This window comes from Leucopleurus acutus (assembly GCF_964270905.1).
Source record: "Leucopleurus acutus genome assembly, chromosome: 16".
NCBI lineage: Eukaryota > Metazoa > Chordata > Mammalia > Artiodactyla > Delphinidae > Leucopleurus > Leucopleurus acutus.
Window position 1 is genome coordinate 65,101,205 of NC_139158.1, and position 23,316 is coordinate 65,124,520.

Consider the following 23,316-nt stretch of genomic DNA (forward strand, 5'->3'; position numbering starts at 1 on the left):
CTTGTCAGTTTCCGCAAAAAAGGCAGCTGGGATTTTATTTTAATAGGGATTGTGTTAAATCAGTAATTCAATTTGATGAGTGTTGCCCTCTTACTTTAAAGTCTTCTGATCCATGAACATGGGCTATCTTTCCATTTACTTAGGTTTTTGAAATTTTCTTTCAATAATGTTTTGTAATTTTCAGTGGACAGGTCCTACATTTCTTTTAAATTTATTCCTAAGTATTTTATTCTGTTTGATGGCATTGTAAATGAAATTGTTTTCTTAATTTCATTTTCAGATGTTCATTGTTACCATATAGAAATACAAATGACTTCTGTATGTTGATCTTGTATGCTGCAACCTCACTGTTTTTTGGGGAATTCTTCAGAATTTTTTACATACAAGAGCATTTAATCTGAGAATAGAGATTGTTTTACTTTTTTCTTTCCAGCCTGGATTCCTTTTATTTTGTTCTTTGCCTAATGGCCCTGGCTCCAACACAAAGTTGAATAGATGTGGCAAGAGCAGGGGCATCCTTGTTTTTGTCTCATTCCTAATCTCAGGGATAGATTATTCAGTCTCACACCACTAAGTTGATATAAACTGTGAGTTATTATGACATATTATAACATATTTGACCATGTCTCCTCTATAAGAGTTCTCTAAGGTATATACTGGGAACCGTTTGGGTCACAGAGTATGCCTGTGTTCAGATTTATAAGAAATGCCAAATTGTTCTCCACAGTGATTACACCAATTTATTAGTCCCTCAGCACTGTGTGAAAGTACCCATTGCTCTACATCTTTGCTTACACTTAGTATGTAATAGGTTTTTTCTTTCCCCCAATCCACAGTTATAAAATAGTGGTTATAATTTGTATTTCATTGGTTACTAATGGCATTGAGCATCTTTTCACATATTAGCCATTTATGTTTCCTCCTCTGTGAAATGCCTGTTCATATGTTTTGCTCATTTTTCTATTAAGTGGTCTTTTTCTTAATTGCCTCATCGGTGATCATTACGTATCTAGATTCTGGAACCTTTGTCAGTTATATGTATTGTAATTGTCTTCTCCCAGTTTGCAACTCATCTTTTCATTTTCTTTATGGTATCTTTTGAATGAATGGATACTTTTAATTTTAATGTAAATTTATCAATCTTTTCCTTTATGGTTTATACTTTTTTGTATGTTAAGAAATCCATCCTTCTCCCAAAGTCAAAAAGATATTTTACTATTTACTTGTAAAGTTTTTGAGTTGTCTTCCACGTTTAAGTCCTTGATCCCTTGGAATTAATTTGTCTGCATGGAGTGAGATAAGGCTCTATGTTAACTTTTTCTCATTGGACAATAATTTATTAAAATGTTCATCCTTATCCTGTTGATATGCAGTACAGCCCTGACAAATATCAGGTTTCCTATATGTGTTGATCTATTTCTGAGCTTTCTATTCTGTTCATTAGTCTATCCCTAGGCCCAAATCTGACTTTCTTCATTGTTATAACTGTCTAATGAATCTTGATAATTGGAAAGACAAGTTTCCCCAACCTATTCTTCAAGAGTGTCTGGCATAGGCTCTTTGCTTTTCCATATAAATTGTAAGACTCAGCTTTTCAAGTTCCATGTTGAGGTTTTCATTGGAATTATATTAAATGTGTAGATCAGTTTGGTGGGAAGTTGACATGTTTATGAATAATTCTTCTCTATCCAAGAACATGATTATATCTTTCCATTTATTTAGGTCTTCTTTAGTGTCTTTCATTTAAATTTTATATGTTCCACATAAAAGTTTTACATATTTTTTGAAGATTTGTTAGATTAGTATTTTCATTTTGGAGGGATGTAAGTGGTACTTTTTGTTACTGTATTTTCTGTTTATTGTTGATGAAATGCTCTTGGCCTTTCTATTGATCTTATATCTAGAAATCTTGCTATATTCTTACTTTATTTGTAAATAAGGAATTGCTTTTAACCTTGTACCATTGAGTATGATGTTTACTATAGGTCTGTTGGAGATACGCTTATTCTGGTTAAGAAAATTGTTGAATTTAATGAAATTTAGTGTATCTAGATAATTTTTAATCTGTAATGTGGTAAATTTTATTGATAGTTTTTTCTCCTTTCTTGCCTTCTTTTTGGATTAATCAAGTATTTATTTCCACTTTTTTCATGTTAGCTTATTATTAACAGTTACTCTCAAGATTACAACCTGCATCCCTGACTTTGTAAAGACTAAATTAGTACCTTTACCACTTCACAGATGATGCAAGGACCTTCGATCACTTTTATCCTCCTCCTAACCTGTGTACTATTGCTGTTAAGTATTTCAGTTCTATATATATGTTCTAAATGCCACAAGACATTATTTTTTGTTTTATACAATCAGTATTACCCACATATTTACTCTTTCTGGTACTCTTCTCTCCTTTATTTCTTTGCTTCTAGTTAGGATCATTTTCCTTGTGCCTGAAGAACTCCCTTTAGTATTTATTTTAATGCAGTATTTATCTCAAAATGTATTTTTCCCTCTTTTTTTTTTTTTTTTTTTTTTTTTTTTTTGTGGTACGCGGGCCTCTCACTGTTGTGGCCTCTCCCGTTGCGGAGCACAGGCTCCGGACACGCAGGCTCAACGGCCATGGCTCACGGGCCCAGCCGCTCCGCGGCATGTGGGATCTTCCCGGACCGGGGCATGAACCTGTGTCCCCTGCATCGGCAGGCGGACTCTCAACCACTGTGCCACCAGGGAAGCCCTCCCTCTTTTTTTGAACAGTATTTTTTTAAAACTGTCCTCCAGGAGGCAGGCTTTTGTTTGTTATTATTTTTAAATTTTATTTACTCTTTTGGCCGCGGCATGCGGGATCTTAGTTCCCTGAACAGGGATCAAACCCGTGTGCCCCCTGCAGTGGAAGTGCGGAGTCTTTAACCACTGGACTGCCAGGGAAGTCCCTGAACAGTATTTTTGCTAAGTATAGAAATTATAGGTACGTACTGATCTTCTTTCAACACTTTATAAATATGTCTTTATGTCCTGGTTTCCAGCCTTTCTATTGAAAAGTCAACTGTCAGTCTTCCTGCTGCTTCTTTGAAGAAGAATTTGTTTTCTCCCCTTTGTCTGCTTTTAAGATTTCTTCCTCCTGTGTTTGAGTTTTATCCACTTTACTGTGATGCCTAGGTATGGTTGTCTTTGTATTTTTCCAACTTGATGCCCACAGGGTTTCTTGAATCTGCAGCCTTAATAACTCTCATCGGTTTCAGAAAAGTCTTGGCCATCATTTCCTCAAATTTCTGCTCCATGTTATTTCTTCTCTACTTGTGGACTCCAATTACACATATTTTAGACTGCCACATCTTATGCTTCTTCATTCTCTCTTCTGTATTTTCCCTTTTTTTTTTCTTCCTCTGGACCTCAGTCTGGATATTTTCTACTGGATTATTTTATAGTTCAGCTGTAACCTATCTATTGCAGTCTTTTTTTTTTTTACATCTTTATTGGAGTATAATTGCTTTACAATGGTATGTTAGTTTCTGCTTTATAACAAAGTGAATCAGCTGTACATATACATATGTTCCCATATCTTTTCCCTCTTGCGTCTCCCTCCCTCCCACCCTCCCTATCCCACCCCTCCAGGTGGTCACAAATCACCGAGCTGATCTCCCTGTGCTATGCGGCTGCTTCCCACTAGCTATCTACCTTACGTCTGGTAGTGTATATATGTCCATGCCTCTCTCTCGCTTTGTCACAGCTTACCCTTCCCTCTCCCCATATCCTCAAGTCCATTCTCTAGTAGGTCTGTGTCTTTATTCCTGTCTTACCCCTAGGTTCTTCATGACTTTTTTTTTTTCTTAAATTCCATGTATATGTGTTAGCATACAGTATTTGTCTTTCTCTTTCTGACTTACTTGACTCTGTATGACAGACTCTAGGTCTATCCATCTCATTACAAATAGCTCAATTTCGTTTCTTTTTATGGCTGAGTAATATTCCATTGTATATATGTGCCACATCTTCTTTATCCATTCATCTGATGATGGACACTTAGGTTGTTTCCATCTCCAGGCTATTGTAAATAGAGCTGCAGTGAACATTTTGGTACATGACTCTTTTTGAATTATGGTTTTCTCAGGGTATATGCCCAGTAGTGGGATTGCTGGGTCATATGGTAGTTCTATTTGTAGTTTTTTAAGGAACCGCCATACTGTTCTCCATAGTGGCTGTACCAATTCACATTCCCACCAGCAGTGCAAGAGTGTTCCCTTTTCTCCACACCCTCTCCAGCATTTATTGTTTCTAGATTTTTTGATGATGGCCATTCTGACTGGTGTGAGATGATATCTCATTGTAGTTTTGATTTGCATTTCTCTGATGATTAATGATGTTGAGCATTCTTTCATGTGTTTGTTGGCAGTCTGTATGTCTTCTTTGGAGAAATGTCTATTTACGTCTCCTGCCCATTTTTGGATTGGGTTGTTTGTTTTTTTGTTATTGAGCTGCATGAGCTGCTTATAAATTTTGGAGATTAATCCTTTGTCAGTTGCTTCATTTGCACACATTTTCTCCCATTCTGAGGGTTGTCGTTTGGTCTTGTTTATGGTTTCCTTTGCTGTGCAAAAGCTTTGAAGTTTCATTAGGTCCCATTTGTTTATTTTTGTTTTTATTTCCATTTCTCTAGGAGGTGGGTCAAAAAGGATCTTGCTGTGATTCATGTCATAGAGTGTTCTGCCTATGTTTTCCTCTAAGAGTTTGATAGTTTCTGGCCTTACATTTAGGTCTTTAATCCATTTTGAGCTTTTTTTTTTTTTTTTTTTTAACATCTTTATTGGAGTATAATTGCTTTACAATGGTATGTTAGTTTCAGCTTCACAACAAAATGAATCAGTTATATATATATACATATATTCCCATGAGCTTATTTTTGTGTATGGTGTTACGGAGTGATCTAATCTCATACTTTTACATGTAGCTGTCCAGTTTTCCCAGCACCATTTATTGAAGAGTCTATTGCAGTCTTAATTTCAGTTACTCTGTTTTTTAGTTCCAAAATTTCCATTTGATTCTTTTTGATAGATTTCTGGTTCTTTGCTGAAATTCTTCATCATGTCATATATTTTCTGGGACATATTCACAGTCATTTTAAAGCCCTGGTCCTATACCTCTACATCCCTATAGTTCTTTTACTTTTTGCTGATTTTTCTCTTTTGGTGTGCAGTCATTTGGTCCTACCTCGTGGCATGCTTGGTAATTTTTATTCAGTGCCAGAAACTGTATACAAAAAGTACAGAGATAACTTGAAGCTCAGGATGATTTTTTTTTCTTTTTTTTTGAAGACGATTTTCTATACTTTGAGAACGAATTTACTTTTGCTTCTTGCAGACAATTAGAGTAGGGCCAGACCAACTTAATCTAATATGGGATTGAGCTGGCTCAGAGCTGGGTTTTGTGACAGCCTGGGGTATTTCCAAGCCCTTCCTCCTTGGCAGACACTGAGCTCCAATTTTTGTTTCTCCCCCATCTTAAGACTGCTGGAAGCTTGGCTCAGCCTGATGCACTTTTCCCCAAGTCCTGTCTCCTCTGGTAGCTCCGAATTCCAGTTTTGGTCTCCCTGTCCCCATGGAACTGCCACAAGTTCTGCTTAGCTTCTCAGGCTCTGAACCACCACTTTCTGCTTGGCTTCTTAGACCCTCAGCCTTGCGCTGCTTATAAACTGGGAGATGCCTTGGGGTAGAAGGCGGTTCAGAATATCAGGCTTGGCTGAATATAGTTTCCGTTCTCACTGACATCTTAGCCTCTCAAATTCTGGTTGCTTTGGTAATTTTTTAATACCTTGAAAGAGATTTTTTTGTTGTTTTTGGTATTTTATTTAGGTTTTATTTTTTTAATTTTTCTTCATGGGAGGGTTCAGTTTGTCTGATAGTAACTGGTTTTTCATAGTCAGAATCAGAAGTCATTAGAATTTTCTAATGTTGAATCAGTCTTGTATTACCAGAATAAACCCAGCTGAGTTATATTATTTTAGTACACTGTTGTACTTTTGTTAATATCTAATTTAATAATTTTGCCTTTCTTCAAAGGCAGAATTACTTGGCTGGTAATTTTCCTTTCTCATCCTTGTCCTGTTTTAGTACCAAGGTTACCTAGCTTCATAAAATGAGTTTGGGATGGTTCCTTTATTCATATTCTGAATCATCTCTCTGAATAAGTTTCTTTTCTTCCATTCTCTCTGTCCTTTTAGAACTCTGATAGATGTATTTTAAGTCTCCCTCTCTCCTCCATGTCTCTCAGTCACTTTTTTAAAAATAGTCTCATCTTTTTAATACATCTAGTTGCTTCCTTTATTTCTTAAAAAATAAGGTACCTAAGTGCAGTCTTATGGGTAGGAGTTCTCAAGAGAGACTTTTCCTCTTATTCCCATCCTACTTTTTTTTTTTTTAATTGTTTTACTTTTGGCTGGATTGAGGTCTTTGTTGCTGTGTGCGGGCTTTGCTCTAATTGCAGCGAGCAGAGGCTAGTCTTCATTGACGTGCGCAGGCTTCTCATTGCTGTGGCTTCTCTTGTTGCAGAGCACAGCCTCTAGGTGCGCAGGTTCCAGTAGTTGTGGCACACGGGCTTCAGTAGTTGTGGCTCACGGGCTCTAGAGCACAGGCTCAGTAGTTGTGGCGCACGGGCCTAGTTGCTCTGCGGCATGTGGGGTCCTCCCAGACCAGGGATCGAACCCACGTCCCCTGCATTGGCAGGTGGATTCTTAACCACTGCACCACCAGGGAAGCCCTCCTATCCTACTTTAGACCAAGCCAGGCACATATACCCACTACCTTCTGCGGGTGGGGGGTCATTTTATCCCCAGCAGCTTAGCTATTCATTTAAGACGCCTTGTCTTGTTAATCTAGCAGTGTAAGTGTTTTGTGCCAGGAGCTTTTTCACTCCTGTCCTCCTTGTCCTTATTGGTTTTCATCAGGGTTTATTCTTTGTGCTGTGTCCATCATGGCCCTTGTTTCTGTGATGCCTGATTTTTCTCTTGCACTAGTTCCAGAGCTCATGTTTTATCCCCTTCCATTGTCTTGCATCTCTTTTCAGAGTACCTCATCTCTGCTTTGAACTACTGTTTAAATATTTGTGGCTAAATGTCACACTTTTCATCTGCTCTCTGGCAACAGCTTTCTGGTGAATGTGCATCTGCCATTTACTGCTCCTGTAACGTGTTTAGCTCCTGTGTTGGTTCCTTTTTAATAACTAATTTCTGAATGAGGTGGAATTCCTCCTTCATGAGCTGCTGTAAGTAGACCACTGTGGGAGAGGAGCCAGGACTGTGTCCCAGGCTGGCAGGAATTCCTCAGGCATGGTGATGGGTGCAGGGTGTGTTCTTCAGCCTAGTGTTCTCCCCAGGCAGCTAGAGGGCGGTTACCATGCAGTGTCGTCCCCGCCCCCCTGCCCTCCACCTTTGGTGCTGAACCAGGTCCGGGAACGCTCCTGCTGCAGTCCACACCCCCTTTTTATTTCAAATAAGAGATTATTGGCTTCTCCTCTCAAGTTATGCTACATTTGAGAACTCAGAACTGCCACCTTTATCTGAGCCTTTCAATCCCAAGAATCCTCCTTGTGTGGCTATCACTGCATGTGGCAGCCTTCCTCGTATACTACGTTCGAGAGTTCTGTCAGGAGACAGTTTGCATTTTTATTTCTTGTTTGTACTGTTTTGCTTTTCAGTGATTTCTAAGGGGGCTAGGAGGTAGTACCGTTTTCCTGCCACCACTTTAAAACTGGAAATCACACTACAAGATTTCAGCCTTGTTTTCCTGGGCTGAACACTTCATGGTGAACGCTTCTGTTGGATTCTCTTTGCTTTAAGACTTTTATGTTCATAATGAAAGTGCCCTATTCTTGGCATGTCCTATGTTCTCTCAGCGCTCCTGAAATTTGCTGTCATTTTCTGTTTATTTACTCTCAGGAAGAATTTGAATGTATAAAACAAGGATTATCTATTCCTGGAAGGTTTTGTAAAACCACACCTGTAAAACTACATAGGCCTGGTTCCTTTTTCTGGAGAAGATTTTTAACTCCTGCTTCAGTTTTTTAAAACAGTTATTTGCCTAATTGGATTTTCTATTTCTTCTTGAGTCTATGATAGTAATTTATGTTTTCCTGAAAATTTTTTCCATTTTAACTTAGTTTTTAAATTTATTGCCATAAAATGTCCTTAGCAACTAGGGGATGGGGCTCACTTTATGTGTCTGCTGTGCATTTTTCACAGTGAGAGTGGGTTAATGTGTAAATAAAATGGAGACTGACTGCCATCACCAAATGATGATTGGTGTCCTAATGCGGGGAGGGGAGGTGGAAGCCATGACCCTGATCCTGTGTTCCACCCCAGCAGACCCTGTGCTCTGCTCAGTCTTTTTCCACCTTCTCTTTCTCAGTCTTAGGGAAAGTCCTCAGTGCTGTGGGCAGTGCCCAGCTACTGATGTCACAGAAATTCCAGCAGTTCCGGGGCCTCTGTGAGCAAAACTTGGTGAGTGTGATTCTTCTTCCTCCACAGTGGGTCTTCTAGCCAGATCCCCCGGCTGGATTAGCCTCTAAGCCTCTGTGACCTCCTCTCTAACATGGAGAAGGTGCTGCTTCCTCATGGCATTGGAAAGATGACAGTGGTGTGTGTCAGTGCCTAGCACAGGAAAAGGGCCAGGAAAGGTCCTTTCAGAGCTCTGCTACCTTCTGAAATAGAAAAGTGAACTCTATGTAAAAACAGCCACATGAAAGTTAAAAATCAGTTGGCACTGATTTATTTATATACAACATACTCTATATCTAAGAAGACAGTCAAGGTAAGAACTAAAGAAATAACCACCATGACACTTGGTGGGTTTCCCTCTCCTTCACCCTTGCCGCTAGGCAGCAGCTTTTCCTGTGGAGCCTCTTTCCATCTGGCAGGGGTGGTGTAACCCCCAGGGGTGGAGGACAGTGGCGAGTGTTTGTCTCTAGGTCCGGTAGGGGTTTGGGTGTTCACTGGGGAAGTCCTGATAAGGAATGTGCTGTCAGAGAACAGAATGATGGGCTAGAAAGCACACGGATTCTGGAATCACACCCACCTGGAAGTGATCCTGCCTCCTCCCTGTAGCCCTTCAGTGGTGGCGAAGGCCTCAGTCCCCATGTGTGTGCAGGACCCACTCTCACGATAGGACTGTCTCTCTCTCCCAAAGCTCTCCACCATCAGGGCCAGCAGTAATCAGGAACTGGGTTCATTCGCTCATACAGATACTGACCCGACCCTGGGAACAGGAGAGTAAGACCAGGCCTCAAGGGAAGCCAACCAGGGCTGGCAGAGCTAGGAGACAGTACTTGGGATGGGGTGCAGGACAGGCCTCTGCCCTGCTTGCCCCACTGATCCCCGTCTGTCCCACAGAACCCTGATGCCAACCCACGTCCAACAGCCCAGGACCTGGCAGGGTTCTGGGACCTGCTGCAGCTGTCCATCGAGGACATCAGCATGAAGTTTGATGAGCTCTACCACCTCAAGGCCAACAGCTGGCAGCTGGTGGAGACCCCCGAGAAGAGGAAGGTGAGCATGGAGCAGTGCGGAGGGGAAGTCCAGGGACAAATTCCTGGTCGGCAATAACGCTGGCCACATCGGTCAGTGCTGCTTGGCTCCCTTCTCTGTGTGTCGTCTTTGAGCTGGGGGCTCACGTCCATCAGTGTGCGGGGTCCATGCTCGGCGCTCGTCCAGCATGCCACTCGCTCTGTGTAGTTGAGGCTGCCCCCCCGAAGCATGCCTTCCTGCCCTGCATGTTCAGAAAGTGGGCGACACATGCCCACAGCCCAGAGCACTAGCGTAGACACAGCCGTTGGAACCCTGGAGGTAGAAAAATGGTCCTTCTCCTAGGACCACGCTGCCAGGAGTACAGGGGTCTGGACCCGATTCTGCCTCCTGGGCCAGCCTCTTCCCTGAGGCTCAGGCTTCCATCTGTAAAACAGTGGCACCCAATGACCCCTTTGGTTATTGGTTACTGGACTGTGGCCCTTGTGAGTTCTGATCCCCTAGAATAGCATGTGAAATGTGACCTGGGAGTCGGAGGCCCTGAATTTAAATCCCATCTCTGGCTATATGATTCCTGCGTGAATTTCAGGCTCTCAGTGGTTCAGAGCAGGGGTGGGAAGAGGTGATCTGTCTGTCCCTTCCTGCTAGAACATTCTAGGACTGTAAGCTTGCTTTTTGCTCCTATGCCTTGTGCTATTCCCACCATCATCGCTTCTTGTGGCTTCCTGATTCCAAATGTGTGTTGCTTGTGCCCGATGCGGGGAAGCTGGGGTGGAGGCTCCAGCTGCCAGCATACGGTGGGTGGTAGCACCACACAAAAGGTGGCACCTTTATTTTATTTTCCTTCTCTCCTCACTGTCTCACTAAAGGAAGAGAAGAAACTACCCCCTCCGGTCCCAAAGAAGCCAGCCAAATCCAAGCCGGCAGTGAGCCGCGACAAGGCCTCTGACGCTGGGGACAAGCAGCGTCAGGAGGCCCGCAAGAGGCTCCTGGCGGCCAAGCGGGCAGCTTCCGTGCGGCAGAACTCAGCCACGGAGAGCGCGGACAGCATCGAGATTTATGTCCCTGAGGCCCAGACCCGGCTCTGAGACCAGGAAGCAGGAAGCAAACAATTTTAAGTCATTAAAAAAAGAAACCTACAAACTAAATGCGAAAGGAACAAAATTTTCTCAACCTTTAGTGTGGTTATTCTGTCTAGAGACCCTGAGCCAACTTTCAAATTGACGCATACAAGGGCTCACAATTTGGCTTTCTTGGGTCCCTCCCAGCTTTAGGTTATGAAGACTTCACACAAAAAAAATCAACAGAAACACAAAACTATAAAACTTTTTTTTCCTCTTGCTGGCCGTGGTGGACTAGATAGATGGACTTCGGCAACGCCCCGGCCCAGCCTCCAGACTACAGTCTTTTTACTTGCTCTATCTAATGAGAACTTAAACTAGCTTGTTTACAAGATGACGACAACCCAAGGGCAGCCTTGGGCACCTGCCATGTCCTTCCTCCTTTTCCTGGCTACCCCAGCTCTGACCTTGGAGTTTTCATTCTTATGTTTTTCTCTTTTCCCGTAAGAGCTCACACAGGGGTCACCATCCTGACTATCGGCTTTCTGGTTCTCAGCCCTTTTTGTGGGTGAGCCCAGAGGACAGAGAGATGGACACGCGTCCCCTCCCCCACCGAGTGCTCACGCTCACGCGCACACACACACGCAAATACAGGTTCCTCTCAGCAGAAGCAGCCCTCCCACTGTGATCTGCCAGCCCTAGGCAGCGTCAGGTGGGTGACTCGCTCTCTGAGACCATGAGGAGGGCTGAAGTCTTTGGGGGGGTGGGGGTGGGAATGAGATAAAAACCACAGCTTACCACCCTCCAGACTCCCGCCTTTTTCTTCTCTCCAGCCCCTTCTTCCTTCAGCAAAATGTATGACCTAGAGTGACTTGCAGGGGCCACTCGAGAGGGACCCCATTTTCCAGGGTTCACGTGTCCCTGGCCGAGCCTGTGTACAGTACCCGAGGGGCGGGCGGCTGTGTCTGTATGTATGTGTACATATGCACATAGACCTTAGAGTGTATATTTAACAAACGCCCCTCTGCTCACCCATGCCCACCAGCGCCACCGCTGGCTCTCGGGGGCACCTGGCAGGAGGCGGGTGTGTGAATAGCATATATTTTTACATGTACTATATCTAGGTGTGTGTACAAGTGTGTGTAAAAATATATACCTTGTGTGTAAGCAGCTCCCCTTTTTGTCTCTCCCCTGCCCCCGCTCCCCGGCCATGGGCCCATCTGCCTGGCCTCTGAGTTTTCTATTTTTTTACCCCGTCATCCTTCTCTCTCCCCTGCCCCCCAGCCCCACTCCCAGGGTGTCATGAGTCCTGAGCTGCGATGGCCCAGGCCTGCAGGGTGAGGTGGGGGGCAGGGAGGGCGAGGGCGAGGCCAGGCCTGCAGCAAGCTCCGAGCACGACGGCTGCGGCACTGGAGACGCCCTCGTGTCCAGCACCTGCCACAGGGGCCTGCTCTAGGGCCCATTCCAGCTTGGCCGCCGTCTGTGACCTTGGGCAAGTCACTTGACCTCTGTGTGCCTCAACTTCCTCCTCTGTAAAATGGGGACAGTCCCCGCCCCTCCCTACCTCACAGGCATGTTGTGAGAATAAATGAGGTAACGTGCACCACGGGCTCATGGTGTTATTGCAGCGGGGCGGGCCAGGCTGGGATGAGGCGGGTGGAGCAGACGCCCCAGGAGACAGCCAGACCCCTTCCAAGTGGCAGCTCCTTGGAGACAGGCTGACGAGTGCAAACTGTAACGCCAGCGCTCTCATGCACCAGCTCTGTGACCCCCAGCAAGAAAACTAAGCTCTCGGTTCCCTTCCCGAAAGATGAGTGTGTAACATCCGCCTGACCAGCTTCCTCCAGAGAAATAAATGCTTCATCGTTGCTATGTGGGAGCTGAGATGGGCTGCTCACGCTGACGACTCGCGCCCCCTCCGCAGACCCCGACTCTGCGTGCGCTTCACCCAGGACGGGGCACTCGGTACCCCAGCAGCTGCCTGTACCCTGACAGTTACATGCACTGGATGCACTTCCTGAGCACCTACCCTGCTCATAGAGCTCACGCCCCGGTGGGGGAGACACGGAACATGCCGTAGGTGAGTTCCAGTCTACAGCAGATGGTAGAAAAGGAGGTGCAGCACAGTGAGGCTGTGGGAACCCATGACAGCCCCGCCAAACCCAGGTCAAGGCTGAAGGACAGTGGGTATTAACCGGCTTTGGGAGATGGGGATGGGGTGCAGGGGAGAGCAGGCGGAACAGCAGGTGCCCATGTCTGGTGGTAAGAACATGTGTTTCAGAAAGTTCTCGGGCCCGGCCGAGCTGCAGGCACCTGGTCTCCTCCCTTGGCACAACGCAGCGGAGGTGCTGGTGACCTCAAGCCCAGGGGAACTGCCTTCGCAGGAACTTTGTTCGGGCTGCCCTGCCTTCCCCAGAGGGGCCGCTCGTGAGCTCCTCTGAAGCCTGTGGGCCAGACCCCCTGCGCTAGGAGTGCTGTGCCCTCATGTCTAGATCCTGGTAGTGGTGGCTGAGCGCCCAGTGGCCATGGATGGCTCAGATTAACTCCTGGGGCTGGACCTACCCCCTGCCCCGAGACATGGCTGAGGGTGACTCAAAGGTAAGTGGATGGGTTTCAGGTTGCCTGGGCACTGAGCCAGATACTCAGAGGTGTGAGTGAACACAGGAGGCAGTCACGCTGGACTTGACCAGCGAGCAGCCCAGCTCTACTCCTGACGGGCCTCGGGGAACTGGGTGGACCCTTTTACCCCTTCAGAGCCTGAGTGTTTCTGCGGCAGCAGGGGAGGGGCCTTGAGGGTTAGATCAGGGTCTCAGGGAGGGTCCTGCACTCCCTGTATCATAGTACCTGGGCCCCCTCTCCCAGCCCTGCTGGTGCAGCAGAGGAGAGGCCCACCCTCCCGAAGTTGAAAGAATAGTTTAATGTCCTTTACCCAGAATCACCAACTGTCAAGATTTTGCCATATTTGCATTGTTCCTGTCAGGGACACACACAAACATCCCCCTCACCTTGAGCCATTTAAAAATAAGCCGCACATACCATGCTGCTTCACCCCAAATACACCAGGCGACACCTAAGAATAAGGGCATTCCTGCGTGAGCACAATACCACTATTCCTCTAATTTAACACACGAGTGACCCTCGAGCACCTCCCTTACCCAGGGGGGCACTTAGTGCCCAGACATCAACACCAGCTAAAGCAGGGCCACACTCCGAGTGCCGGAGGAATGTCCTCCATGGCGTTTACTTTGTATCCATCCAGGATCCAGTGAAGGATCATTCGCTGCTTTCAGTTATCAAGTCTCTTTAGTCTCCTTGAATCAGAAACAGTTTCCCCACTTTTTTTTTTTCATGACATTGACATTTTTTAAGTATCCAAGCATCTCAGAGAATGTTACCTAATTTGGATTTCTGTTTTCTCATGACTCAGATTAAACAGTCTGAACAAGAAGATGGCTTAGATGATGTCCCATCTCCTGTACTCTGTTCTATCAGGGAGGCATTTGTCATTTCAGGGAAAGGCTGACAGCAGCTTCCTAGAGAAGCTGGGAGTGAGTCCTCGGTTTCTGCATTTCCAAAGCACAATCCTTGAGGGAACAGGGCCAAACAGAGACAGAAAGCACCCTCCTGAAGGGTGCTGGGGAAGAGGAAAGGGAGCAGAGAAGGAGACTGTTCACCGTCCCTGGGTCCCTGAGAACCACCCAGAGGCTGCAGGTCAGAGAGCAGGGAGGCCCAGGTTCCCCTGTAAACCTCCTGCTCCCCAAAAGTTTGTGGGTCCCCAAGCCTTTCGGAGTCCCCACCCCATAGCCTGAGAGCAGAGAAAGAAGGCTTAGCCGTAGCCAGGAGCAGCACAGGGCTCAGGGGCCTTGTGGCCAGGCCAGCAGGACAAACCCATTGTCACCAGTGGCCTGAGATCCAGAGACCATGAGGACCCCCAGACCAATTGAGATGAAGTTCCTACCACCAGCACTGGAATGGGGTTTATAAAAGAACCTTAAAATGAAATTGTATCAGGACTTCTCTGGTGGTCCAGTGGGTAAGACTGTGCTCCCAATGCAGGGGACCCAGGTTCGATCCCTGGTTGGGGAACTAGGTGCTGCACGCGTGCCGCAACTAAGAGTCCACATGTCACAGCTAAGAAGTCTGCATGCCGCAACTGAGAGATGCCATGCCGCATCTAAGACCTGGCACTAAATAAATAAATAAATAAAATCTAAACAAAAAAATGAAGTTGTATCTCCTACTGATATGAATCTGGCTGATCTGAAAAATCAATGTGATCCGCACTGCCTCTTCCTTATGGCAGCCAGAGGGACTCCTCGAAAATCCCCCTCTGCTCAGGACCCTTTGAAGCCTTCCCAGTACCAGCAAGAGAAAATCCGGCCTCCTCACCTTGGCCTTGGAGGCCTACGTCCACCTTTCTAGGTACATCTCCCATGGGAGCCCATCCCCTGCTCTCTGCCTTGATCCAGCCTCACCTCAGACCTTGCACAGGGAGCCATGGCTCCCCCACCAATGCATCTATTCTTGCCTCAGCTCTCAGGCCAGCTAGCATTTCTGCAGTGAAAGCTTCCCAAAGCACCTCAGCCAGGCCAGGTTGGTGCAAACCCCCTGCTCTAACTCTTGGAGCTGGACAGTCACTTCACTTACCTTGCTTTGTTGCTGTCACTGATGCTTAGATCTGTGAGATGACTTATGAATATCTGTCTCCACCAGGAAACAATGGGCTCCCTGAGGGCAGGAATAGTTTTTCTCACTAGTCTCAGTGCCTAGCACAGAGGAGAGCCTCAAGAACTGTTTTCTAAATGAATGACCTTGTTGCGGGGAGTAGAGGTGGGACTTCACAGAGAAGATAATATTTGAGCTGGGCTTTGAAGGATGAGCAGGAGTTCCCCAAGCTGTGGCAGTGAAGGGCACAGCAAGCAGTAAGACTCTGCTGCTGCTCAGGGAAGGGGTGGTGCTGGGCAAGCCTTGAATGCCAGGTTAAGTAGTAAGGGCTTTTACCAGCTTTGAACAGAGCAAGGGCACTTCCTTCCACAGAACCCAGCTTCCCATGAGACAGGAGCCCCCAGTCCCAGCCTCCATGGAGCCATGGCACTCTGGTGACCCAGTCAGCACGAGGGTTTGTCTCTAAAACATGTCAGCGGACCCCAGGCCTGGTGAAGCCCTGTGACCAACAGGGGAATGGGCCCTTGGAGACCCTCAACTGCTAATGGCTTTAACCTTCTACAGACTGACAACTCCTACACCTAAATCTACAACCTGTACCTTTCCTTGAACTTTGCACTTCCCACTCACCACCTCCACTTAGACATCTAACAGGTAATCTCAAAGTTAACACGTCCACCAACCAGTAAAAGGAAGTGAGAATGGTTAGAAAAATCACCATTGACAAGCATCATAGTAACAACTGGATCATCAGTGCATGTTAAAAGCCATGGGTAAAAGTTTGATGAGGAACAGAATATTTAGTCTCAAAGGAGCACCCCACAAATTGCCTATTAATGAACATATTAATTACAAAAGGGAAAAACAGTAATTTTCTGATGAATAAATCTGGCAGACACTAGATGGCCAAAGTTAATTTTTTCCCATCACTGGTAAGAATAACATCATACGTGTTTCCTGATAAGATGCACTGGGAAGAATACAGCATCACTTCTGTGATATTCCTGTCAAAAGTCCATAGTCTGAAGCTAATCATGAGGGAGCACCAAGAAACTGGCTGGGACTCTCCAAAAACGTCAGTGCATGAAAGACATAGAAAAGCTAAAGGACAGTTCTAAGGGCCAGAGATTAAAGACATTTCAATAGATGCGGAATAAACATTTGATAAAACCCAGCACCGTTTCATGATAAAAACGCTCAACAGGGCTTCCCTGGTGGCGCAGTGGTTGAGAGTCCACCTGCCGATGCAGGGGACACGGGTTCGTGCCCCGGTCCAGGAAGATCCCACATGCCGCGGAGCGGCTGCGCCCGTGAGCCATGGCCACTGAGCCTGCGCGTCCGGAGCCTGTGCTCCGCAACGGGAGAGGCCACAGCAGTGAGAGGCCTGCGTACCGCAAAAAAAAAAAAAAACGCTCAACAAATTAGAACATCCTCCAGCTGATAATGGACATCCAAAAAAAAAAAAAAATCCACAGCTAATGTGTTTAATGGTGAAAGACTGAAAGCTTTCCCCTCAAGATAAGGAACAAGACAAAGAGGTTCACTCTTGCCACTTCTACTCAATATTGTACGGTAGGTTCCAGCCAGGGCCTTTAGGCAAGAATGAATAAATGAATGAATGGATGGCATCTAAATTGGAAAGAAAGAAGTTAAACTACCTCTACTTGCAGATAACATGATCTTTCATATAGAAAACCCTAAGGTATCCACAAAAAAATTATCAGAGTTAATAAATTAGTTCAGCAGTGTTCCTGGAAGCAAGATCAATATACAAAAACCAATCGTGGGCTTCTCTGATGGCACACTGGTTGAGAGTCCGCCTGCCGATGCAGGAGACACGGGTTCGTGCCCCGGTCTGGGAGGATCCCACATGCCGCGGAGCGGCTGGGCCCGTGAGCCGTGGCTGGTGAGCCTGCGCGTCCAGAGCCTGTGCTCCGCAACGGAAGAAGCCACAACAGTAAGAGGCCCGCGTACTGAAAAAAAAAAAAAAAAAAAAAAAAAAATCGTATCTCTACTGTGATATAATAAATAATAAATATTTGGTCTTCATCCCTAGCTCCTGGTATACAGCTCCTGAAACCCTTGGACTCTCTGGAGTGATGAGAATCTTTTGTATGCTAATGGCAAGACTGGTGGCTGGGGGCCCCTAGATAGCTTCAGGATAGGGGCTGGTTGCTAGAAAGACAAAGGCATGGTTAGAGGGTTAGAAATTTCAGCCTCATTCCCCAACTTCCAGGGAGGGAAGAGGGGCTGGAGATTAAGTCAGTCATAATGGCCAAAGATTTAATCATGCCTCTGTAATGAAACCTCCGTAAAAACCCCTACACAACAGAGTTTGGAGTGCTTCCAGGCTGGTGAACACGTCAAGGTGCTGAGAAAATGGCATCCCTGGAGAGGGCATGGAAGCGCCCCCTTTCCCCTGCCCCCACTTTATCCTGTGCATCTCTTCCATTTGGCTGTTCCTGAGATGTATCCTTTATAGTAAACTGATAATAGTAATTAAACTGCTTTCCTGAGTTCTTTGAGCAGTTCAAAGAAATTATTTATCCTGGTGTTGCAGGAAGGGGGACCCCTTCAAGGGCCCGAGAGTGGGCTCTTGTCTAACACTCAGAGATGAACTGTCCAAGGAGACACACGTGCTGACAAAGCAAAAGAATTTACCGGGAAGGGGCGCCCAGGCAGAGAGCGGTAGGGTAAGGGAACCCAGGAAAAGTGCTCTGCCACATGGCTCAAAGTCTCAGGGTTTATGGTAATGGGATTAGTTTCCGGGTTGTCTCTGGCCAATCATCTTGCTTGGCCCATAGTCTCACTCGGGATCCTTCCTGGTGGCATGCTCATCTCTCAGCCAAGATGGATTCCAGTCCTTATCGGGACTTTCTGTTGTGAGACAACTCAGGCAAGTGAGCCTGGCTAAGGCTGGTGGTTTTGGTCAACAGTTCCCTAACACTGGCGGGGAGGGATGTGTAGTAATCCGCAATTTGTAGTCAAGTTGGACAAAAGTGTGGGTAACCTGGGTCTGATGTGAGGGAAATCTTGTGGGACTGAGCCCTTAAACCTGTGGAGTCTGACACTAACTCCAGGTAATTAGGGTTAGAATTGAACCGAATAGTAGGACATCCAATTGGTGTCCAGAGAGTTGGAGAATTGACTGGTGTGAGGAAAATACCCACATATTTGGTGTCAGAAGTATCGTGAGTAAAAACAGTTCAACTACCAGTGAACACACTGAAAATGAGTTTAAGAAAACAATTCCATCTACAATAGCATCAAAAAGATCAAAACAAAACAAACAAAAAAAAAGATCAAAACACTTAGGAATACATTTAACAAAAGAAGTACAAGACTTGTAAACTGAAAACTACAAAACATCATTAAGAGAAATTTTAAAAGATCTAAGTAAAAGGAAAGGCACTTCATGTTCATGGATCAGAAGACTTAATATTGTTAAGACGGCAATACTCCCCCAAAATAACCTACAGGGTCAGCACAATCTCTATCAAAATCCCAGCTGCCTTTTCTGTAGAAATTGACAAGCTGATCTTAACTGATATGGAAATGCAAGAGACTCTGAATAGCCAAGCAATAGTGAAAAAGAAGAACGAAGTTGGATGAAACACTTCCTGATTACAAAACTAAAGTAATCAAGATTGTGTGGTACTGCCATAAGGGTAGACATATATATCAATGAAGTAGAAATGAGAGTCCAGAAATAACCCATACATTTATGGACAACTGATTTTCAACAAGAGAGCCAAGAAAATTCAATGGAGAAAGAATAGTCTTTTCAGCAAATGGTGCTGCGACAACTGGATATCCACATGCAAAAGAAGGAAGTTAGACCCTTACCTCACTCCATATACAAAATTAACTTAAAGTGAATTAGAGACCTAAATTGAAGAGCTAAAACTACAAAACTCTTAGGATAAAACATAGGTATAAATATTTACAACCTTGGATTAGGCAATGGTTTCATGGATATGATAAAAAAAAGGCACAAGAAACAAAAAAAAATAAACTTCATTGAAGTTAAAAACATTTATGCATCTTTAAACAAACCAAAAAATGAAAAGATAACCCACGGAATGGGAGAGAAGATTTGAAAATCATATACCTGGTAAGGGTGTAATAGCTAGACTATACAAAGCACCTTTGCAACCCAACAACAAAAAAAGAAATTTTAAAATGGGCAAAATATCTGAATAATCATTTCTTCAAAGAAGATATACAAATGTCCAATCAGCACGTGAAGAGGTGTTCAAGATAACAAGTCTTTAGGGAAATGTTAATCAAAACCACAATGAGTTACCACTTCACACCCAATAGGATGACTAGAAGACTAGTGTTAGTGAGGATGTGGAGAAACTGGAACCCTCACATTTTTGGTGGTAATATAAAACAACGCAGCACTGAAGAAAACAGTTTGGAAGTCCCTCAAAAGTTTAAACATAGAGTTAACAGATGACCCAGCAATTCCACTCTTAGATATATATCCAAAAAAGTGAATATATACATCCACACATAAACTTATACACCAATATTCATAGTAGCATTATTTATAATAGCCAAAAAGTGGGAACAACCCAAATATCAATCAACTGATAAATATGGAAACAAAATGTGGTATAGCAGTAGAATGGAATACTATTCAGCAATGAAAAGAATGAAGTACTGATACATGTTGTAACGTAGATGGACCTTGAAAACATTATGCTAAGTGAAAGAAGACAGTCACAAAAGGCCACATATTATATGATTCCACTTACATTAAATTTCCAGAGTAAACAAATCCGGAGACAGAAGGTAGATTAGTGTTTGCCAGGGGATGAGGGGAAGGGGAAGTGGGGAGTGACTGCTAATGAGTGTGTTGATTCTTGGGGGATGATAAAATGTTCTGGAATTACATGGTGGTGATGGTTGTATAACTCTGTGAGTATTCTAAAACCACTGAATTGTACACTTGAAAAGGGTGAATATTATGGTATATAAAAAATTATATAAATTTTTTAAATTATTTTAAACAGAGAAGTCCACAGCATGGAAGAAAATTTTTGCAAATCATATTATCTGATAAGGGATTAATATCCAGAATATATTAAAAAACTCTTACAACTCAACAACAAAAAAACAACCTGATTTTTTTCTGCGGGGGGCTCATGTCATGTAGCATGTGGGATCCTAGTTCCCTGACCAGGGATCGAACCCGTGCCCCCTGCAGTGGAAGCATGGAGTATTAACCACTGGATCACCAGGGAAGTCCAACAACCTGATTTTTTAAATGGGCAAAGAATTTGAATAGACATTTCTCCAAAGAAGATACACAAATGGTCAATAAGCACATGAAAAGATACTTAAGGTTAGTTATTATGGAAATACAAATCAAAACCACAATGAGATATCACTTCACACCCATTAGGATGACTATTATTAAAAAGAAAGAAAGGAAGGAAGGAAGGAAGGAAAGAAGGATGGAAGGAAGGAAGGGAGGAAGGAAGAAAGAAGAACAGAAAATAACAAGTGTTGGCGAGGATGTAGAGAAATTACAACCCTTGCGCACTGTTGGTGAGAATGTAAAATGGTACAGCTTCTGTGGAAAACGGTATGGCGGTTCCTCAAAAAAATTAAAAACAGAATTACCATATAATCCTGCAATTTTGCTTCTGGATATATACCCCCAAAGAATAAAAAGCAGGGACGTGAAAAGATATTTGTACTACACCCATGTTAATAGCAGCATTATTCACAACAGCCAAAAGATGGAAAGAACCACATGTCTGGTGACAGATGAATGGATAAGCAAAATGTGGTCTCTCCACACAATGGAATATTATTTAGCCTTCAGAAGGAAAACAATTCTGACATATGCTAAAAAATGGATGAACCTTGAAGAAATTATGCTAAGTGAAATAAACTGGTCACAAAAGGACAAATACTGTTTGATTCCTCTTATATGAGGGACCCAGAGTAGTCAAATTCATAGAGACAGAAAGTAGAATGATGGTTACCTAGCAGCTCAGGGAAAAGAATAGGGAGTTACTATTTAATGGCTACAGAATTTATCAATAGTTCTGGAGATGGATGGTAGTGGTAGTTGTACAACAATGTGAATGTACTTAATGCCACTGAACTGTACACTTAAAATTGGTTAAAATGATAAATTTTGTTATTTTACCATACACACACACACACACACACACAGAGAAGGAGATCAAAGAAGTATGATAACCTTTGATTGGCTACTGGACCAGAAAGAAATTTTTTATAAAGGATATTATTGGGATAATTGGCAAAACCTGAATATGGATTGTAAATTAGATAATAGTATTAAATCGGGACTTCCCTGGTGGCACAGTGGATAAGAATCCACCTGCCAATGCAGGGGACACGGGTTCGAGCCCTGGTCTGGGAGGATCCCACATGCCACAGAGCAACTAAGCCTGTGTGCCACAACTACTGAGCCCGTGTGCCACAGCTACTAAGCCCACATGCTTATAGCCCATGCTCCACAACAAGAGAAGCCACCGCGGTGAGAAGCCCACGCACCGCAAGGAAGAGTAGCCCCTGCTCACCACAACTAGAGAAAGCCTGCGCAGCAATGAAGACTCAATGCAGCCAAAAAAAAAAAAAAAAAAATTAAATCTTTAAAAAAAAATAGTATTAGGGCTTCCCTGGTGGCGCAGTGGTTGAGAGTCCACCTGCCGATGCAGGGGACACGGGTTCGTGCCCCGGTCCGGGAAGATCCCACATGCCACAGAGCGGCTGGGCCCGTGAGCCATGGCCACTGAGCCTGCACGTCCAGAGCCTGTGCTCCTCAATGGGAGAGGCCAAAACAGTGAGAGGCCCGCGTACCGCAAAAAAAAAAAAAAAAAAAAATTGTGAATCACTATATTGTACACCTGTAACTTATAATACTGTACATCAACTATATTTCAATAAAAAATTTTTTCCTGATTTTAATCACTGTAATATGGATATGTAATATAACCTCCTTTTTAGGAGATACTCACTGAAGTATTTTGGGGTAAAAGGGCTTGATGTGTGCAACTTACTCTCAAACGGTTGGGGAGGAGGATACACACACACACGGAAGACAGTATAATAAAGCCAAATGTTAACAATTAGAGAACCTGGGTGAAGGTATATAGGAGCTCTTTGTACAGTTCTTATAACTTTACTGTAAGTTTGAAACTATTTCAAAGTAAAGTTTTTAAAATTTAATATGTCCAAAACAGAACTTCTGATCTCTCACCAAACCTGCTCCTTCCATAAGAGAAAATGTCAGCTCTTTCTTTCCAGCTGCTCAGACCAGAACCCTTGGAGTCTTCAAGTCTTCCTTGACTCTCATACACATACCAATCTATGCGAAAATCCTATTGGATGCAACTTCAAAATATGTCCAGATGGGAATTCCCTGGTGATCCAGTGGTTAAGACTCCACGCTTTCACTGCCGAGGGCCCAGGTTTGATCCCTGGTCGGGGAAGTAAGATCCTACAAGCTGCACTGCATGGCCACCCTCCCTCCCGAGCCAAAAAAAATATGTCCAGAATCCCATCACTTCTCCCACTGCCACCACACTAGTCTGGACACCTCATCCTGTTGAATAGCTCCTCACTGGTCTCCCTGCTTCCCCCTCCCCAACCCCAAAGGGGATTCAGTTAGAACATAAGCCAGATCACGCCACCCTTCTGCTCAGAACTCTCTGATGTCTTACAGTGGCCTACGAGTGTAAGCAGGTAAGTTAAGGGGTCCCTGGAGAAAGAGAACCAGGAATGGCTTTCTTGACATAAGAGAAGTCATTTTGGCCTAAGTCATTCTGTGATCTAAGCCTGACCACAATGCTTGCCCTTGAACAGGTCTCAGTAATTAATGATCTTAAGAGAACAAAGGAATGCAGGAACAGAGAAAAGGCAGTCTGACAACAGTGCACTGATAGAGCAGAGTCCTAGTTCCTCCTCAAGGGATAGGCATGATAACTGTCTTTGCGCTCTGCAGGGACTAAGACCCCCCACCCCAGGTGGAGGACGGAATGGTAATGCTGACCCTCCTGACTTCAGCTAAAGCTTGGACCTTGGCCCCATTTCCATGCC

The 23,316-nt window shown here is 44.4% G+C and overlaps 1 protein-coding gene across 4 annotated transcripts in view; it reads left to right on the top strand.

Annotated features, from left to right (window-relative positions):
* The window catches only part of DLGAP4 (DLG associated protein 4), a gene marked incomplete at its 5' end in the record, with an annotated part of 92,562 nt that extends 80,409 nt beyond the window's left edge, over window positions 1-12,153 (top strand). For all 4 annotated transcript variants that reach the window (XM_082857354.1, XM_082857352.1, XM_082857353.1 and 1 more), the window contains 3 exons: window positions 8,394-8,485; window positions 9,374-9,529; window positions 10,375-12,153. In XM_082857354.1, coding sequence (XP_082713480.1) covers window positions 8,394-8,485; window positions 9,374-9,529; window positions 10,375-10,593 — 467 coding nt within the window. In that variant the 3' untranslated portion in view covers window positions 10,594-12,153. The remainder of the gene's footprint in view (window positions 1-8,393; window positions 8,486-9,373; window positions 9,530-10,374) is intronic.
* Window positions 12,154-23,316: the final 11,163 nt, after the last annotated feature.